The sequence below is a fragment of the Amblyraja radiata genome, chromosome 14 (assembly GCF_010909765.2).
Source record: "Amblyraja radiata isolate CabotCenter1 chromosome 14, sAmbRad1.1.pri, whole genome shotgun sequence".
NCBI lineage: Eukaryota > Metazoa > Chordata > Chondrichthyes > Rajiformes > Rajidae > Amblyraja > Amblyraja radiata.
In genome coordinates, this window is record NC_045969.1 from 47110036 (window position 1) to 47129567 (window position 19532).

General features: G+C 43.5%; 1 protein-coding gene across 4 annotated transcripts in view; it reads left to right on the forward strand.

Moving 5' to 3' along the window:
• The window catches only part of grik1 (glutamate ionotropic receptor kainate type subunit 1), a 291625-nt gene that overhangs the window by 197428 nt on the left and 74665 nt on the right, over window positions 1–19532 (forward strand). For all 4 annotated transcript variants that reach the window (XM_033033233.1, XM_033033237.1, XM_033033235.1 and 1 more), the window contains 2 exons: window positions 3456–3629; window positions 18618–18761. In XM_033033233.1, the coding sequence (XP_032889124.1) occupies window positions 3456–3629; window positions 18618–18761 (318 nt within the window). The remainder of the gene's footprint in view (window positions 1–3455; window positions 3630–18617; window positions 18762–19532) is intronic.

Here is a 19532-nt window from a genome sequence, read left to right on the forward strand (position 1 = left end):
AGGAAATTAGAGCCTCAACCAGGAGAACAGACACTGTCGTTTGAAACTGCTGAAGTCCGCAGAATCCTGGAGGGCATTGACAAGCGAAAGGCAGCCGGACCGGATAATATACCGGGGCGTCTGCTTAAGGGATGTGCCGACCAGCTGGCCCTGGTTCTGTCAGACATTTTTAACACCTCCCTGAACCAGGCCATTGTTCCATCATGTTTCAAGACAGCCACCATCATACCAGTTCCCAAAAAGTCCACAATAACCTGCCTGAATGATTACCGCCCCTTAGCACTCACACCAATAATAATGAAGTGCTTTGAGAGGCTTATTAAGCAGCACATGGTCTCTAAACTCCCCTCCAGTTTTGACCCGTTCCAGTTTGCTTATCGCCCGAACCGCTCCACAGAGGATGCTATCTCCTCTGCAGTCCACCTGAGCCTACAACACCTGGAGGAGAGGAACACCCACGTGCGGATGCTGTTTGTTGACTTTAGCTCAGCATTCAATACGATAATCCCCCAGCATCTGGTGAGCAAACTGGCACCCCTAGGATTCAATACCACATTATGCAACTGGATCCTGGATTTCCTTTCTGAAAGACCCCAGTCTGTGCGGGTGGGGAAGAACACCTCCTCGGTCATCACACTGAGCACCGGCTCCCCTCAGGGCTGTGTCCTGAGTCCGCTGCTCTTCACATTGATGACACATGACTGTGTCGCCAGGTCCACTACTAACCATATCATCAAATACGCGGATGACACAACAGTAGTGGGCCTCATCCGCAACAACGACGACCAGGCATACAGAGAGGAGGTGGAGCAACTGGTGAGCTGGTGCAGCAGGAACAACCTTCTCCTAAATGTGGACAAAACCAAGGAGATTGTCGTCGACTTCAGAACGAAAAATCAGCCCAGTCACACTCCGCTGTGCATCAACAACTTAGCAGTGGAGCAGGTGAAAAACATCAAGTTCCTGGGAGTGCATATAACGGATACCTTAACTTGGACCACAAACATCACATCTCTGGTAAAACGGGCAAAGCAGCGTTTGTACTTCCTCCGCAGGATGAGAAGATCACACCTCCACCCTCCCATCCTCACCACATTCTACAGAAGCACCATTGAATCAGTCATGACCAGCTGCATCTCTATGTGGTGCGGCGGCTGTACAGCTGCGGACTGGAAGTGTCTTCAGAGAGTGATGAGGACAGCGGAAAAAATCATTGGGACTTCTCTTCCTTCCATCATGGACATTGGTTACAAACGCTGTCTGACAAGAGCTAAGGGCATTACCAGAGCCCCCACACACCCACAATATGGACTGTTTACACTGCTGAACTCTGGGAGGAGATACCGCAGCATGAAGAGCGGGACAACCAGGTTCTGCAACAGCTTCATCCCCCAGGCCATAAGACTATTGAACTCACAATCAAACCGATGCCATAACTTTCTTATACATTGCCACTTTTAATAACTTTCCTACATATCTATTTTACAGAACTATGCACATGAAGCACTTTTTATGGACACACTAAGCACTTTTACTGATCGCCTGATATAAATGTTATATTCTGCTGCTACTTTGAAGAGTCAATGCAACGAAATTTCGTTCAATGTGCACTGTGTCTATGTGTATATCTGAATGACAATTAAAGTTAATCTATCTATCTATATCATTTAATCCGAAGCACTAAACTGCCCTTAACCACAGGATAGGAGTAATGTTATTGAGCAGGTAACCATAATATCCAGAAAGAAATGTATCAGGACTTCTGCCACAAAATAAATATACTCATGCTCCAAAAAGGATCAAGTTAAATAAACCTGATGTATGAAATGGTACCTGAACCATGATTTATTGGCGAGCGTTTGGTTGTAACTGAAGACATTGATCTTGGAGAAATTACTACCTGATCTATTAAATGTGTCAAAGCACAATAATTACATATGCAATCCAATTTTATGACACCATGTAAACAATCTGCTTTGATAGGTATGGAATTTGGGTCATAAAGCAAATCATTCTCTTTGTTGGGGACATTTTCCTTCACAGTTGAGGTGGAACCACTAGGGATTCCTTACATTTTACTGTGAGACTTTTATATCAGCAGACCAAACATTCACCACAATAACAACACCATGTGTTGCCCAAGGATTCAATGCTATACAGAGGAACATACTTTGTTTGAAAGTAAAAATGAAAGGAACATGATGCAGAAATAGCAAAGGAAATAAATAAATTCCCATGGTTCTACCTTCGATGAAAGTGTTAGAGTCACGACAATTGAATTTTTAGTTTAGAGATACAGCGCGGAAACAGGCACTTCAGCCCACTGAGTCTGCACCAACCAGCGTTCCCCACACATTAACACTATCCTACAGACACAAGGGACAAATTACATTTATAATCAAGCCAAATAACCTGCAAACCATGTACCTTTTTGGAGTGTGGGAGGAAACTGGAATTCTCAGAGAAAACCCACGCGGTCACGGGGAGAACGTATAAACTCCATTCAGGCAACTCCCGTGGTCGTGGTTAAACCCGTGTCTCTGGTGCTGTAAATGCTGTAAGGCAGCAACTCTACCGCTGTGCCACCATGCTGCCGAATGATAGAGAGAATAATGTGGATCTCTGATCTTTAAATGAGTATAGCATAGAAGACAATGCCACCTGATCAAGAGCACAGCAAACACTGCTTGGGTTTGGATTCATTATATTTATGTATAGTATTATCTGACTTGATTGGACACCATACGTCAGATCTTTTTTCTGTACCTTGCTACATGTGACAATAAAAACCTAAAACTAATAGCAAATAGAAAGAGCTTAGGTTCCTCCAGGCAAAAATTATGCCTACTGAACAAGTCAGTGCGAATAATGTGTTTGTAGTGCTGGAATCAGTTATGCGGGTTAATTTAATGGACATGAGAGTTGGTTTACAATCTGTTCTTCTTGTTAGATAAAGTAATCTAAGTGCTGAATATAATTTCCACTCCAATCTAGGCTGGCTAACATAGCATAGGAATAATTTTAATTTGTACTTGTTGATTTAACATCAATTACAGAGGGCTGTGCGATCTGCAGTGCATTGGATGTCTTTCATCCTCTTTATCCCACTCCAAGATGCTGAATAATTTAATTTGGAAAACATTTGAACAAGAACTGGCTAATTACTGCAAGCTAATCTTAGATACATTGAATTTGGAGGGCGGTAAAACTACAAGTGTATTCCTGAAGCTGTTGACGTGGTCCTTTGTATTTCTCTCAAACAACCTCTTTTGATAGGGAAGTCTTAGATAAGTATAATGGTAACAATTAGCAGAGAAGGTGTTGATGGGCACATTAAATCAACCAATAGATTTAGTATAAAAATTTGAATCCAAGCAATAGTTTTTGGTTAATTAATTAAGTAAAGTAAAAGGTGAACCATCACTTTAAACTATCATTTTGCCTTTTCTCTGCAGGATCTCTTTGCATTGAATCTAGAACCTTATCGATATAGTGGTGTCAATATGACAGGGTTTCGCCTCCTAAAGATCGACAACCCACATGTTGCCTACATTATCGAGAAGTGGTCAATGGAACGACTTCAAGCGCCACCCAAACCTGATTCTGGACTCCTGGATGGGATGATAACAGTATGTATCTGTCCTGTACAGGGTGAATTTCAACCTGCCATGCTAATATTCAATCCACTAATATACTCAGTCTTTAGTAAAATAGTTTTTGCAAACCATGGTGGCGCAGCGATAGAGTTGTTGCCTTACAGCGCTTGCAGCGCCGGAGACCCGGGTTTGATCCTAACTACCGTTGCTGCCTGTATGGAGTTTGTATGTTCTCCACGTGACCTCGTGGATTTTCTCCGAGATCTTCAGTTTCCGCCCAAAGGCATACAGGCAGGTAGGCTAATTGACTTGGTATAATGTAAATTGATCCTAGTGTGTGTAGGACAGCGTTAATGTGTGGGGATTGCTTGTCGGTGCGGACTTGGTGGGCCGAAGGGCCTGTTTCCGCACTGTATCTCTAAACTAAACTAAACTAATCTCAGTGTTTAGTAAATAGATTTTGCAATTAATAATTCGATTTTTCTCTCTATATTGTCAATTACTGGAAATTTTGAGTTTTGAGACGTTGGAAGACTAATAACCTTTTGCATTGTGCTGCCTATTTGATTGTCGTTTTTCTCAAGTGAAGATAATTTTTTGCGATTACAAAACATTTGTTTTTATGTTCCATAAGCCACTGCTGATGAAACACCTATTCATTCTCTGTGGTTAGGTTGAGTAGCAAGCCTAGTGAATAAGGTCACTAGTCATGAAATTCAGACATAGATGCCATTAGGTTGCTGCATCGGGTGAAGTGGAATCAGCTACCACTGAAATGATGTGCTTTGATAAATGAAATTAATTCTTTATGCCTTAGTCAAAATGGTGAAAATGAAAGAACAAGACAACTAGAAAGATCTAATGTACATGTAGAATGTGAAACATATGACACATGAATTCCTTGAGAGATTATACAATATGGTATATAATTGTACAATATGACAGATCAAGAGCCATGATGGAATGAATGGTACTTTTGCTTAGAAATTGGATTGCGTCTATTTTTGGTGTGGCAGATTTAAAACTTAACCAGGTCCTCTGCAAACAATCATGAAATTGGGAAAAATATGTTTGAAATGGACGATTTCCCACACACAAACAAATGCCAAAATGGGACTTTCACAGCCCCCAACAGTGGTCCTTCTGACGCTTTGCTGCACGACAAGTAGAGTAGGGCATCAGTCCAGTAAAGCATCTTCCCAATGGCTGCCCAACACCAGCAGCATTACCTCGACTGCAATGACGGAGACAGGGAGAGGAAGAAAGCTCCCCCCCCAGTCACGAGCATGGGAATGCAAGTCAAGGTTCTGGGTACTGGTGAGAGATACAGGAGATGGCCAGGGCCACCATAAGCAGACCCTGACAGCAAATGTAGGAGTGACAATCACTGCACAATGAAGCTCATGCAGAAGGAAACATAATAGGACATGTCAGTGTGAACTGCAGGTGCTCTCTCTATGCCTGTAGAGTGAATATCCCCACACAAAAATGTACTTTTTGTACATATTAAATACAGATATATTCAAGAGAGAGTTAGATATAGCTCTTAGAGCTCAAGGGATATGGGGAGAAATCAGGAACAGGGAACAGATTTTGAATGATCATCCATGATCATGATCGAAGGGCCGAATGGCCTCCTCCACCTATTTTCTATATTTCTATGTTTACGTTATGTGGAGTTCTTCAATCATCGGGTAAATTGCCACTCAACAAGACATTCAAAGATATTGCTGCAACCTATTTACAGGTGAATAACTGGAACAGGAATGAATTCAGTCGTATGTTCGGTGGGCGGCGCGACTCTCGTCAGCAGCGGCGTCTGCAGTCCGTCTGTGTTTTTATTATTTTTTGTCTTGTTTTTATGTAGTTTTTGTTTTGTTTTTTTTGGGGGGTATGTGTGTGGGGGGGTGGGGGGTAACTTTAAAATCTTTCCCCTGCACGGGAGACCCGACCTTTTCTTTGTCGGGTCTCCGTTGTCGTTGGGGCTGCAACGTGGAGCGGCCTCCAACAGGAATGACCTGGGGCTCCAGTTGTGGAGCTGCCGACTACTCACCTCACCGTCACGGGGCTGGCCGAGTCCGGAGCGGGTGGAGCGGTGGTGGAGCGCTGCTGCCACCCGACCCCCGGAGTTCCGGTGGCTACAACTGCGGGTCTGGTGGACGGCAACACCGGGAGCCCGCGGGTCCCTGCTGGGAGACCGCTTTTCGGGGCTTCCGCAACGGCGACTTCTCCCGCCCGAGTTGCGGGGCTGAAGAGCAGCTGGAGCGGGGCCTTACATCACCGCCCCGCGCGCCTTGGAATGGCCGCGGGACTTTGCGAGCGCCCGCCGGGGGCTCCAACACCAAGACCCGGTGCGCGGCCATGCATCACCCGGCGTGGCTTTAATGGCCGCGGGACAATCGCCATCGCCCGCCGGGGACTTTGACTCTGACTCTGACATCGGGGGGGAGAGTGCAGTGGAGAGATAAGTTTTTTTGCCTTCCATCACAGCGATGTGATGGATGTTTGTGTAAATTGTGTTGTGTCTTGGGTCTATTTGTTTGTAATGTATGGCTGCAGAAACGACATTTCGTTTGGACCTCAAGGGGTCCAAATGACAATAAATTGAATTGAATTGAATTGAAAAAAAATGTTGTAATCAGTGCAAAGGAGAATGTGAGGGACTTTTAAACTGGGTTGTTGGTGGATAATGGGCTTTTGTGCACATAGTTTGGTGCTCCTGCATTATTGTGCTCAGCGCCTCATGCCTGAAGCACAATGGAGGATTACTCCTGCAGGAGTCTGTCAGGAAATTGGCACAGGTTGCTGGGCAACACCATTTGATCACATCTCTCAAGGTTCAATACAATTTGCAGCCCAAGATGTTTTGAACAAGCATAGAGACTGTGGAAGATGTGGCGGAGAATGGAGAGAAGGGAGAGAAGAGCAATGGGATGGTCTGCAATAGAGTAGAAGGCAGGAGAAATTAAACAGTAAAATAAATTCAAACAGCTGCAGCCGGAGAAAATGGGAGCTCTGGTCACAATCTGAAATTACTGAATGCCGTGCTGTCGTCACTGTGGCCTTTCCTTACCTGGATCCATATTGGATCATATATTTCTCTTGTACTTCTCTTGTATATATTGATACTTCATGCTTCATGTCCATGAATCAAGAATCTATTTGACCATTGACTTGACATTGATGTTGGCGACACGTAGACGCAGCGGTAGAGTTTCTGCCGTACAGCGCTTACAGCGCCAGAGACCTGGGTTCAATCCTGACTACAGGTGCTGTCTGTACGGAGTTTGTACATTCTCCTCGTGACCGCGTGCATTTTCCCCGAGTTCTTATGTTTCCTCACACACGCCAAAGAACTACAGGTTAATTGACTTGTTATAAATGTTCTGGACTTCCCCGATGTTGGGGAAGTCCAGAACAAGGGGTCACAGTTTAAGGATAAAGGGGAAATCTTTTAGGACTGAGATGAGAAAAACATTTTTTACACAGAGTGGTGAATCTCTCAAATTCTCTGCCACAGAATTCAGTTGAGGCCAGTTCATTGGCTATATTTAAGAGGGAGTTAGATGTGGCCCTTGTGGCTAAAGGGATCAGGGGGTATGGAGAGAAGGCAGGCACAGGATACTGAGTTGGATGATCAGCCATGATCATATTGAATGGCGGTGCAGGCTCGAAGGGCCGAAGGGCCTACTCCTGCACCTATTTTCAATGTTTCTATGTTTCAATAAATGTAAATTGTTCCTAGTGTGTGTAGGATAGTGTTAATGTGGGAGGTCGCTGGTCGGTGCGGACTCGGTGGACCAAGGGGCCTGTTTCCACAATGTATCTCTAAACTAAACTAAACTAAACTAAACTTGTTTTTACATAATTATATAAAAATACAACAATGCCCTGCTAATTGGTGCTGTGAATACACTGCAAGAATTTCTTCTTGTTCCATTTACCACATCTCAGCCTTCCTGGTATCTTTTGTTTTCCTTCAATCTCGTTTACTCTGTCTAGTTTCCATTTGAAAGCATAAGCTCATTGATTTTTAATTAAAAAAACATGCCTGCATTTCACTTTCATTATGATAATGTAACCAAAGTACAGAGAGCAGACTGCTTAAACTCTGCACATTCAACAAATAAGACTGAAATATTTACTGGGAGCTGTAGCAAATGGAAAGATTTATTTAAGTTAAACGTGGTTGACAAACTATTTGTAAAGTACAGTGATAAATTTGCCAATATATTTCTTCCAAATCACATTGAGAGAGAATTGGACCCTGCAGGTGTTATGTTGTATAAAGAATAGTGGTTGCCATAACCTGCATTATATAAGACAGGAGCTATTTATTGCAGTGCAAAGTAAGATTTGAGCTGTGGCTTTGTCTTTTCGCAATATTTAAATTGAAAATCTGATTGAAAATGTAGCCAACATTATTTGCATTCTATTAAAAGCTTTGAATGTGTAAAGTTTTCTAATCATATGTTGGCTAGCCTTGCCCCATTTGTTGAGTATTGAAACACATTAAGACTGTTTTTAGTGTTCAGTGTTGCTCAGCTGCACCTGTTCCACATGTGCTGGATGCTAAAACTGGTCTTAATGATTTTTTTAATTAAATTTTGTGTCATGACTTCTTCTCATAAGCAACTTTCACATATAATATGAGAACTACTTTACAATCCTCTGGGGCACACTGTGGTTCACCAATGTTGAGTCTTAAAGATACTAATCCCCTTTCTAAAATGAAAAAAAAATCAAAAAGAAAAATATAATTTTCATATCTTTGCAGTATCAAGTCTCAGTATTTAAATAGATGTGCAGCATGGTGGCATGAACTTAATATTATCATAATGGTAATGAAATTATAATTGTAATAAACTTGCAAATATGTAACCATAGTAACTAGATACAAGGTAGATAAATCTTATTTACTTGTCACAATTAATTGGATATGATCCAATATCCTCATTTCAGAATCTCAAGATATAATATACATTTTCCTAACCTAGTGATATTCAAAAGCATTCAGGTACAATAATAATAAAAATAATACATTTTATTTAATGGGCGCCTTTCAGACATCTCAAGGACACCTTACATAGTAATCGGAATAAAAACATACAATCGGAATAAAATAAGTAATAAAGACATCACAGAGACACAAATTAAAAACAGAATTCAATCCAAAAACAGAAAATCAAAAACACAGTGTGAAGAGAGAGCAGCGGCAGCCAAAGCGCGCCAGCGTCCACTCTCTCTTCACAGCAGCCATCTTGGACACAGACTTACAGGATTACAGTTAGACAAAAAAATCATCCCCCCACAGTGGATAGCACTGTGGGGGAAGACACAATGTCCAGTGCCCACCCCATGTTCACCCCAAAGTCAGGCCTATTGAGGCCACCGCAATTGCCTCTACGGAGGCCCGATGTCCCTGGCCGTTCTCACCGGGTGGTCTTGCCCTGGCGTCGGGAGAGTCCTCTCGGCGGCTGGGCCACCTGGAACGGCCGCTTCCTGGTTGGAGACCGCGGCTGCCGAAGCCGACAAGGCCGCGCCGGTTTGGAGCTCCCAGGCTCCCGATGATAAAGTCGGCACCGCCTCTCCGCACTGCCGCCTCTCCGCTCCGCAGACCCGCAGCCCAGAGATGTTGCTCTCGGCGGTCCAGCTCGCCAGAGCTCCAGCGCGTCGCTCCAGCGCGGCGACCCAGGCAAGGCATCGCCCGCTCCGCTGTGGCGCTCCAGTGCTGTGCCGCCGCCGCGGCCGAGGTGCTGGGCGGTCCCCACCAGGAAACGGCGCTCCAAGCCCGCTGGTAGGCCACGAGGACGGGTCGACGGGCAGCCCGGAGAAAAGGCTGCCACAACCGACCAGGTAGGGACCTAGAAATAAAGTTTACACCTACCCCCCACATTAAAAAGACCATATCCCCTACAAACAAAAAACAGGACTCACTAAAAACTATAAAAAAAACGAATTTAAAACGGACGGCTGCTGGCTAGCAGCCGTTCACAAAGATGGCTCCTCCCCTCCATATTTGTCAGGTCTACTACATAGATAAGTCTATGCATAAGTCTATGATAAGTTTATGCATAACAGGTATAGCCTGATATATTGGACATCATATTCATGCCACAAAAATGTCAGATAATGCTCATCTCTACCAAGAAAAGGTAACCACGTTCCCTTGGCATTCAATTACTTTATCATCAATGAATCCTGCACAGCCCCCATCCTGATGTCACCAATGTAGCAGATCCTACAAGGCACAAATCAGGAACATGATGGGATTCTTTCCACTCGGAATACACCTCCACTCTCCAAGTGTAGGTGCCACAAACCTTGGGTATCACAACAACACCCTGGACAAATTAGCTGTCTCGACTGTGAAACCTTCCACCATCCCACACATTAATTCCCGCCATCCCTGGTGCACAATGGCTGCTGTGTGTAATATCTATAAAAGGCTACTTAATTACACACCAAACCTACTGCACTGCAGCTTCCAAACTATCGACCTCTACAACAAAGAAGGACAAGGAGGACAAGAACATGAGAACACCACCAGCTACAGGTTACGCACCATCCTGACCTGGAAATTGATCACCAGTCCTTCATCTTCATTGGGCTTACAATACATCCTGGAATTTCCCCCTTGAATTCCCTCCAGTAGGCCTGAGTTTGTTCCAGATGGCAGCTCACCACCACTACCTCAGAGGCAGTTAGGGATTGGCAATAATTGTTGAGTTTCCCAATAGTGCCTTCATCTTGGAAAAAAATTAAAGTAGCTTACTGGTGTAGTAGGGAATGATCAAGGTATATTGTACATGCTAAAGGGAGGTTATTCCTGCCATTCTGACTTAGAACTGAGGGTTGCTCAAAGCAGTGCCCATACGAAGGGAATATTTGCAAACACTTTTTCAGAATATTCAATATTTTTGGGGACCTTTTGCATTCAATATTTTTTTTTTACACACAGGAAGGTTCTACTGCAGTTGTACAGGGTCTTGGTGAGACCACACCTGGAGTATTGCGTACAGTTTTTGTCTCCAAATCTGAGGAAGGACATTATTGCCATAGAGGGAGTGCAGAGAAGGTTCACCAGACTGATTCCTGGGATGTCAGGACTGTCTTATGAAGAAAGACTGGATAGACTTGGTTTATACTCTCTAGAATTTAGGAGATTGGGAGGGGATCTTATAGAAACTTACAAAATTCTTAAGGGGTTGGATAGGCTAGATGCAGGAAGATTGCTCCCGATGTTGGGGAAGTCCAGGACAAGGGGTCACAGCTTAAGGATAAGGGGGAAATCCTTTAAAACCGAGATGAGAAGAACTTTTTTCACACAGAGAGTGGTGAATCTCTGGAACTCCCTGCCACAGAGGGTAGTCGAGGCCAGTTCATTGGCTATATTTAAGAGGGAGTTAGATGTGGCCCTTGTGGCTAAGGGGATCAGAGGGTATGGAGAGAAGGCAGGTACGGGATGCTGAGTTGGATGATCAGCCATGATCATATTGAATGGCGGTGCAGGCTCGAAGGGCCGAATGGCCTACTCCTGCACCTAATTTCTATGTTTCTATGTTTCTATTTCTGTATTTTCAACTGCTCATTATTTGAGATCAGGTTACAAATTAATTGCTGGAAGAACTCAGTGGGTCAGGCAGCATCTGTGGAACGAAATGGTCAAACGACATTTTGGGTCAACATCCAAGGAAGAGTCTGTCCATTCCCCTCCACAAATGCTGGCTGACCTGCTGAGTCATCAAAATATCAGTATATTTCCTTATTTAAAACATGCGATATTTGTACAGAATGGCAGGGATAACCTGCCTGAACTTCAATGTGGAAGGGCTTGCAAGAAATCACCAGCTACAAAAGGAAAACCCCCCGCTCCTTGGACAATTGTCAGCTGACCAACGACCTGAACGAGTTCTACTGCAGGTTTGATGGACAGAAACATAACCCCAGTAACCCCTCCTCCCACCTCCCCAATCACCACTTCACACCTATTCACAGCCTGACAGCAGTCTACAAAGACTGGACCTTTCCAAACCCACTCCTCCCCAATTACCACTTCACACCCACTTACAGCCTGACTCCAGACTGCAAAGGCTGGGCCCTCGTCCACTACCCACCCCGTCCTTGCTGCCCAACATCAGTCTGGCTACTTCTCCATCACCAACAATAGCCATTGAGGAGGTGGAGAAGCTATACAGGAGACAGAAAAGTCGGAAATCTTCAGGACTGGACAATGTTTCCCCCTCTACCCTCAAGCTCTGTGCCGAACAACTGGCACCAGTCTACACAGGCATTTCCAATCGATCCCTACAAACCCGCACTGTCCTTGCCTGCTTCAAATTCTCCACTATTGTTGCCGTACCCAAATAACCAAGGATTACTGGTCTTAATGACTACAGACCTGTCGCACTGACCTCTGTAATCATGAAGACCCTTGCAAGGCTTGTGCTGGACCACCTGAAACATAATCACAAACCCCCTGCTGAACCCCCTGCAGTTTGCATACCGGGCCAATAGATGACGCGGTCAACCTAGGCCTGCACTTCATCCTCCAGCACCTAGACCACCAGGGGATTTACAATATACATTAATGATTTAGATGAAGGGATTAAAAGTAACTAGCAAATTTGCAGATAACACAAAGCTGGGTGGCAGTGTGAACTATGAGGAGAATGCTCTGAAGATGCAGGTTGACTTGGACAGGTTGGGTGAGTGGGCAGATGCATGGCAGATGCAGTTTAATGGGGATAAATGTGAGGTTATCCACTTTGGTGCAGATTATTATCTGAATGGTGTTAAATTGGGAAAAGGGGAGTTACAACGACATCTGGGGGTCCTTGTTCATCAGTCACTGAAAGTAAGCATGCAGGTACAGCAGGCAGTGAAGGAAGCTAATGACATGTTGGCCTTTATAACAAGAGGAATTGAGTATAGGATCAAAGCGATCCTTCTGCAGTTATACAGGGCCCTAGTGAGTCCACACCTGGAGTATTGTGTGCAGATTTGGTCTCCAAATTTGAGGAAGAACATGCTTGCTATTGAGGGAGTGCAGCATAGGTTCACATGGTTAATTCCCGGGATGGCAGGACTATCATATGTTGATAGAATTGAGCGACTGGGCTTGTATACTCTGGAATTTAGAAGGATAAGAGGGGATCTTATTGAAACATATAAGATTATTAAGCAATTGGACACGCTAGAGGCAGGAAACATGTTCCCAATGTTGGGGGAGTCCAGAACCAGGGGCCACAGTTTAAGAATAAGGGGTAGACCATTTAGAACGGAGATGAGGAAAAACCTTTTCACCCAGCGAGTTGTGAATCTGTGGAATTCTCTGCCTCAGAAGGCAGTGGAGGCCAATTCTCTGGATGCTTTCAAGAGAGAGTTAGATAGCGCTCTTAAAAATAGCAGAGTCAAGGGATATGGGGAGAAAGCAAGAACGGGGTACTGATTGTGAATGATCACAGTGCATGGCGGTGCTGTCTCGAAGGGCCGAATGGCCTAATCCTGCACCTATTATCTATTGTCTATTGCCTATTGGGACCTATGCAAGGATTTTGTTTGTGGATTTTAGCTCTGCATTCAACACCATTGTGCCAGAGCTGCTACATTCCAGACCCTCCCAGTTGACTGTACCTGAACCCCTCTGTCAGTGGATCACCAACTTCCTGACAGACAGGAAGCAACATGTGAGGCTGGGAAAACACATCTCGGACTCGCTGACCCTCAGGATAGGAGCACCGCCATGCTGCATACTCTCCCCTCTCCTTTACTCTCTCTACACCAATGACTCCACAGACTCCTCTGTCAAGCTTCTCAAGTTTACGGACGACACAACCCTGATTGGACTGATCCAGGATGGGGAGGAATCTGCCGACAGACAGGGTGACACAGCTGGTGTCCTGGTGCCATCGCAACAACCTGGAGCTCAATGCTCTTAAGACAGTAGAATTGATTGTAGACTTTAGGAGAGCTCCCTCCCCCCACTCACCATCAACAACACAACAGTCACATCTGTGGAGTCATTTAAGTTCCTTGGAACCAGCATCTCCAGAGACCTTAAATGGGAGGCCATCATCGACTCCAAAGTTAAAAAAGGCCAAACAGGGGATGTACTTCCTGCGGCAGCTGAGAAAACACAATCTGCCACAGGCAATGATGGTCCAGTTTTACACTGCCGTCATAGTGTCTGTCTTCGTCGTCTCCATTATGGTCTGATTTGGCTCAGCACGACATCAGGAGACTGCAGCGCATTGTTCGATCAGCCGAGAAGGTTGTTGCCTGTAACCTTCCCCCCAGTGACGAACTGTACACTGCAAGGGCCAGCAAGAGAGTGGGTAAGATCATCTCTGACCCCTCTCACCCTGGCCACAAACTCTTTGAGGCACTTCCCTCTGGAAGACGACTCCGGACTGTCAAAGCTGCCACAGCCAGACATAAAACCAGCTTTTGTCCACGAGCAGTAGCTCTACTCAACAGCCAAAAGTCTGTAGCCTCCTTTTGCTCTGGTATTTTATTTCATTCTTCACATGTTTAAATTATAATGTTTTATTCTTAATTGTTTACTGTATATTGTGTTTTTACTTGCGAGGAAAGGACCAAGGCAAATTCCTTGTATAATAATAATAATAATAATAAATTTTATTTATGGGCGCCTTTCAAGAGTCTCAAGGACACCTTACAAAAATTTAGCAAGTAGAGGAAAAACATGTAAGCGGAATGAAATAAATAGTAGAGACATGATTAGTATATATACATACTAGTATATATACATACTTGGTATATACCAGAATATATACATCCCACCTCCTTGCATATAACCTACTTGAACCCCTCCAATCTGGCTTTCGCCCCCTCCATAGCACAGAAACTGCTCTCCTCAAAGTCCTCAACGACCTCCTCACCTCTGCTGACACTGGTTCCCTCAACAACCTCATCCTCCTCGACCTGAGCGCAGCCTTCGATACAGTGAACCATAACATCCTGCTCACCAGACTCAAAGACCTCGGCATTGAAGGCTCTGCACTCAGCTGGCTCCGTTCCTACCTTTCCAACAGATCCCACTTCATCTCTCTCCACAACCACACCTCTGCTACAGCCGCAGTCACTCAAGGCATTCCCCAAGGCTCCGTACTCGGCCCCCTCCTCTTCATCATCTACATCCTCCCCCTTGGTCAGATACTCCGCCACTTCAATCTGGACTTCCACTGTTACGCTGATGACACCCAGATCTACCTTGGCACCAAATCCCCCCACAACCCCCCCCCCCCCCCCCCTCTCCCATATCAACTCCTGTTTGTCAGCTATAAAAACCTGGATGCAACATAATTTCCTCAAACTCAACAGCGATAAGACAGAATTCCTCCTCATAGGCTCCAAAGCCACACTCAGCAAAATCAATAACCCCACTCTCACCATCGACGGCACCACTGTCTCCCCATCTCCCCAGGCCCGCAACCTTGGCGTGATCTTTGATTCCACCCTCTCCCTTGAGCCTCACATCCGCCATGTCATTAAAACCTCCTTCTTTCATCTCCGCAACATCGCCAAACTCAGACCCTCTCTCACACCGCCCGCTGCTGAAAGACTCATCCATGCCTTCATCTCCTCCCGACTGGACTATTGCAACTCACTTCTCCTTGGCATCAGCTCCACCTACATCAACCAACTCCAACTGGTCCAGAACGCAGCCGCCCGACTCATCACCCATACCAAATCCTGGCATCACATCACTCCAGTCCTCAAACAACTTCACTGGCTTCCCATCTCCCACCGGATCAACTACAAAATCCTGGTCCTCACCTACAAAGCCCTCCACCATCTGGCCCCCCCATATCTCACTGACCTCCTCTCCCCCTACCAACCCTCACGGTCCCTCAGATCCACATCAGCCGGTCTCCTCTCCATCCACAAGTCCAACCTCCGCAGTTTTGGGGACAGAGCCTTCTCCAGGGCAGCTCCCAGGCTCTGGAACTCCCTCCCCCAACTGATCCGCAATTCCGTGTCCCTCACCATCTTCCAGTCCCACCTCAAGACCCATCTCTTCACCTCTGCCTATCCTTAGCCCCACGTCCCCGTCCCTTTTCATGTGCATTAATTGCCTCATATTGTGTTTTGTATTGAATTCTGTCTTTACTTTGTGTACTAGTCATGTCTCTACTATTTATTTCATTCCCCTTACATGTTTTTCCTCTACCTGCTCAATTTTTGTAAGGTGTCATTGAGACTCTTGAAAGGCGCCCATAAATAAAATTTATTATTATTATTATACTTGTACATAATGTATTCAATTCAATTCAATTTATGCAGCAGTTTATTTTCTGCTAAAAATTTCAGCATCTGCAGTATTTTGTGTCCATAATGGGTGATCCAACTGACAGAGTTCAAGTATGTTGTGTCAGGACAGCTATTTATTAACTTATTTCATAAGTTTTCTTCATGTTTAATGATACAGTATGTTACATTTCTTGTTGAATTTAAGAAAGCAAATTGATAATTGTCACATAATTAACGTGAGTGGGTAGAAGATGCAGCAGCATGCTCGGATCTAAGGAGAGATTCATTTTGCTTCTGGGGTACAGATCGATGTTTTTGCCGGAAGAAAGAGTGCCTCATTTTCCAACCAGAGGAATGCACTGCCCCAAATTATCTATAATGAATTTTGCCCAGCTTTAGCAATTTACAAAATATTGTTTAGTGCAGTGTTATCCATGAATACATTGTTTTTGCGGATTGAGGAATGCCTGCAGTGACATGCAATTTTATGCAAACAGTCTCAATCACAGGAGTATTGGAGATGCTCTAAGAAAGATAATCGTTACAGGGGTATAGGAAAGAGAGAGAGTGAGAGGATCTCCTTGGATTGCTGTTATAATGATTCTATTTCATACTATATGTTCCCGCTTTCCTCTAATAACATGATGTTATATTAATGTTATATTAATAACATTAATGTTATATTAATGTTATATTAATATTTTATGAATGGTATTATTAATAATATTAAGTATTAATAATATAATGTTGATGTTGCTTATAATAATAATAATAATATTAATGGCACTTCAGGGAAAATGATATTGCACAGCAATGTGGAAAGAGTTGAATGGAGGCGTAGGCATTATATTTGCATTTGTATGTGTACACTTCATGTTTCTGCAAGTATTGTAGTTATAGCAAATAGAAAGGGAAAACGCCTGGCGAAAATTACAATTTTGGATCCTGATACTGACTTTTTAAAATATTTATTTATTTATTTATTAATTCTTTATTTCGAACAGAATAAAAGAATAAAAAGCAAGTGTGAAACAGCATACAAAAAACAAAACAAGAATATTTATAAAGTGTCATAAACAATAAATGAAATCGTATGTGTCCGAAAAGGAGCAGGAAGAAGCCAAAGCTTATTAATTCCCACCCCTTATTCAACGGCTTATAATTATCTTATACAAATTTAGCACCTATATGTACACCATATGTACACCAGCAGCTATATGTACACCAAATTATTTACATTTATACTAATCAAATATTTACAAAGCCATACAAAAAAGAGAGAAAAAAGAAAAAATATAAGAAAAACCCCTCATATACTATACAGTATATACTATACAAATTGAATCCAAAGTTATTGAACGTGAGTTTCATCTTTTAAAGCTGACATCTGAAATAGATTTTTCATGCAGTCACAAATTTGAAGAGCTCAAAGTGCAAAAAGATATTAATGATTTAATGATTTGTGAAGGAAGGAACACCGGAGATAGAAACAAAATGCTGGAGTAACTCAGCGGGACAGGCAGCATCTCTGGACAATAATTTGTGATTCGACAATCTCAATTTGAAAGACCAAAATTGATTAGTTTTGGAAAATTGAAAACATTGCACAAAAGTAACTGGAGATGCGCTATTCCTTTAAATTGAGGAGCATTGTGAGAACAGAGATGGTTTGCCTCTGTAAACAATTGCACTTGACAGAGTGTAGTGATTCATTCATCTAGGTGCTCAGAACAGAAACAGAAATCACCAGTCTTAACATGTTGAGGTCACTCATGAAAATGAACACAAAACAAACAAGTATAAGAAAATAATGGTAACGTGGAAATATATTGCGGTGAACAGTGAGACTGAACTGCTATTTTACATTGTTGGGAGCCAACAACACAAGGAATAGCAGAACAGCTTATAGGCAATGAAGATTTCCAGATGTCTTGCTGTAAGGGTAAATAGATTTGTAAAATAACATTGACATTGAACAGATCACTGATGTGGAAACAAGGAACTGCAGATGGTGGGTTACAAAAGAAGACACAAGGTATATGACTAACTCAGCCGGTCAGACAGCATCTCTGGAGAACATGGATAGGTGTTCTCTGGACGGCACTGTGGCGCAGCGGTAGAGTTGCTGCCTCACAGCGCCAGAGACCCAGGTTCAATCCTGACTACGGGTGCTGATCGTTCAGTGTTTGTACATTCTCCCTGTGGCCGCATGGGTTTTCTTCATGTGCTCAGATTTCTCCGCACACTCCAAAGATGTACAGGTTTGTAGGTTAATTGGTTTCTATAAAAATTGTAAATTGTCCCGAGTGTGTAGGATAGTGCTAATGTATGCAGTGATTGCTGGTCGGCACGGAGTCGCTGGGCCGAAGGGCCTCTATATCCCTAACGTCTAAAAGTGATATTTCGGGTTGGGATCCTTTTGTGGACTCACCGATATGTAGGTTTTTGGCATTACCTGTTAATCACAGGGTACTTACCAAATACATTTGTCAATTGTACTTTCTTTAATCGTAATGAAATGACATTTCTTGCTTAATCTGAAGTGTGTTATACAAGTGATATAAGTCACCTTTTCAAGTAAGTGCTTTTTACTCTGAGTGTATATAGGAACATTATTTTTAATTTTATTCGGATACAGAGTGGAAAGGATTATCTATTTCTGGGTGCGAGCTGTGCCCTCTGTTCCAACATGAACTCTCTGTTTTAATTCCACTGCTGAGATGTTGCTTTGGCATTTTCTGGCAGACAGATGCAGCCCTGATGTATGATGCCGTGTACGTGGTTTCTGCAGCCTTCCGACAAGCCTCTCAAATGACGGTTAGCTCCTTGCAGTGTCACAGGCACAAGCCCTGGCGCTTCGGATCCAGGTTTATGAAAGTTATCAAAGAGGTAAGAAAACTCCTCTCCAATGATTGTTACCTGGTCATTCATTTTCTACATCAGTTAAGCAGTTCGAGCAAGAGTACTGAGGTACATATCTAAGGTTAACAACCCTATACATAACACGTTATAAAATTTTAATAAAGTACCGATTATTAATCTACATTTTAATTTAGAATACAGTACATCATGTATTAAAGACGTTATCGTTGTACCACTCATATTGCACCCCTCCTGTTTATTATTGTGCCTTGATTAAAATGTACTCAACAATATAAATTGCTCAATATGATTCACTGGAAGGACATATTTTGAGGAAGGAATAATGAATATATGTTGGACAAGTAATATAAAGTGGCATCTAATAAATATCTTACATATTAGATGAGGCTTTTCTCCTTGTGCTCCAGTCCCAGATGTGGTGAAGAGTAAAAATGGTTTGAAGAGTTTGCCATCAGTCTGCACCTCCAGCATATCCCCTCGCCTGGGAATAGCAGTTGCCTGTGTGGGAATGGAAACACTATATTCTACAACTGGTGCAATTCAGGATCTTCTGGGCTCATTTTCCTTTGAGGACACCCAAAGTTTGGAATATCCCACATAGGCTAGCTACAGGATGGGTTAGACCCTTATGGAAGCAAGTAAATTGCAGGGATAGTCCACATCTATAGAGCCTTGAGGGTTGATTTCCTTTCTTTAATCAACCAATCTTTGGAGTTTGTGGCATTCTGGTGACCCTGTCCACCCCAGGTCCTGGCAGAAGACCCTGATAAAAGCAGG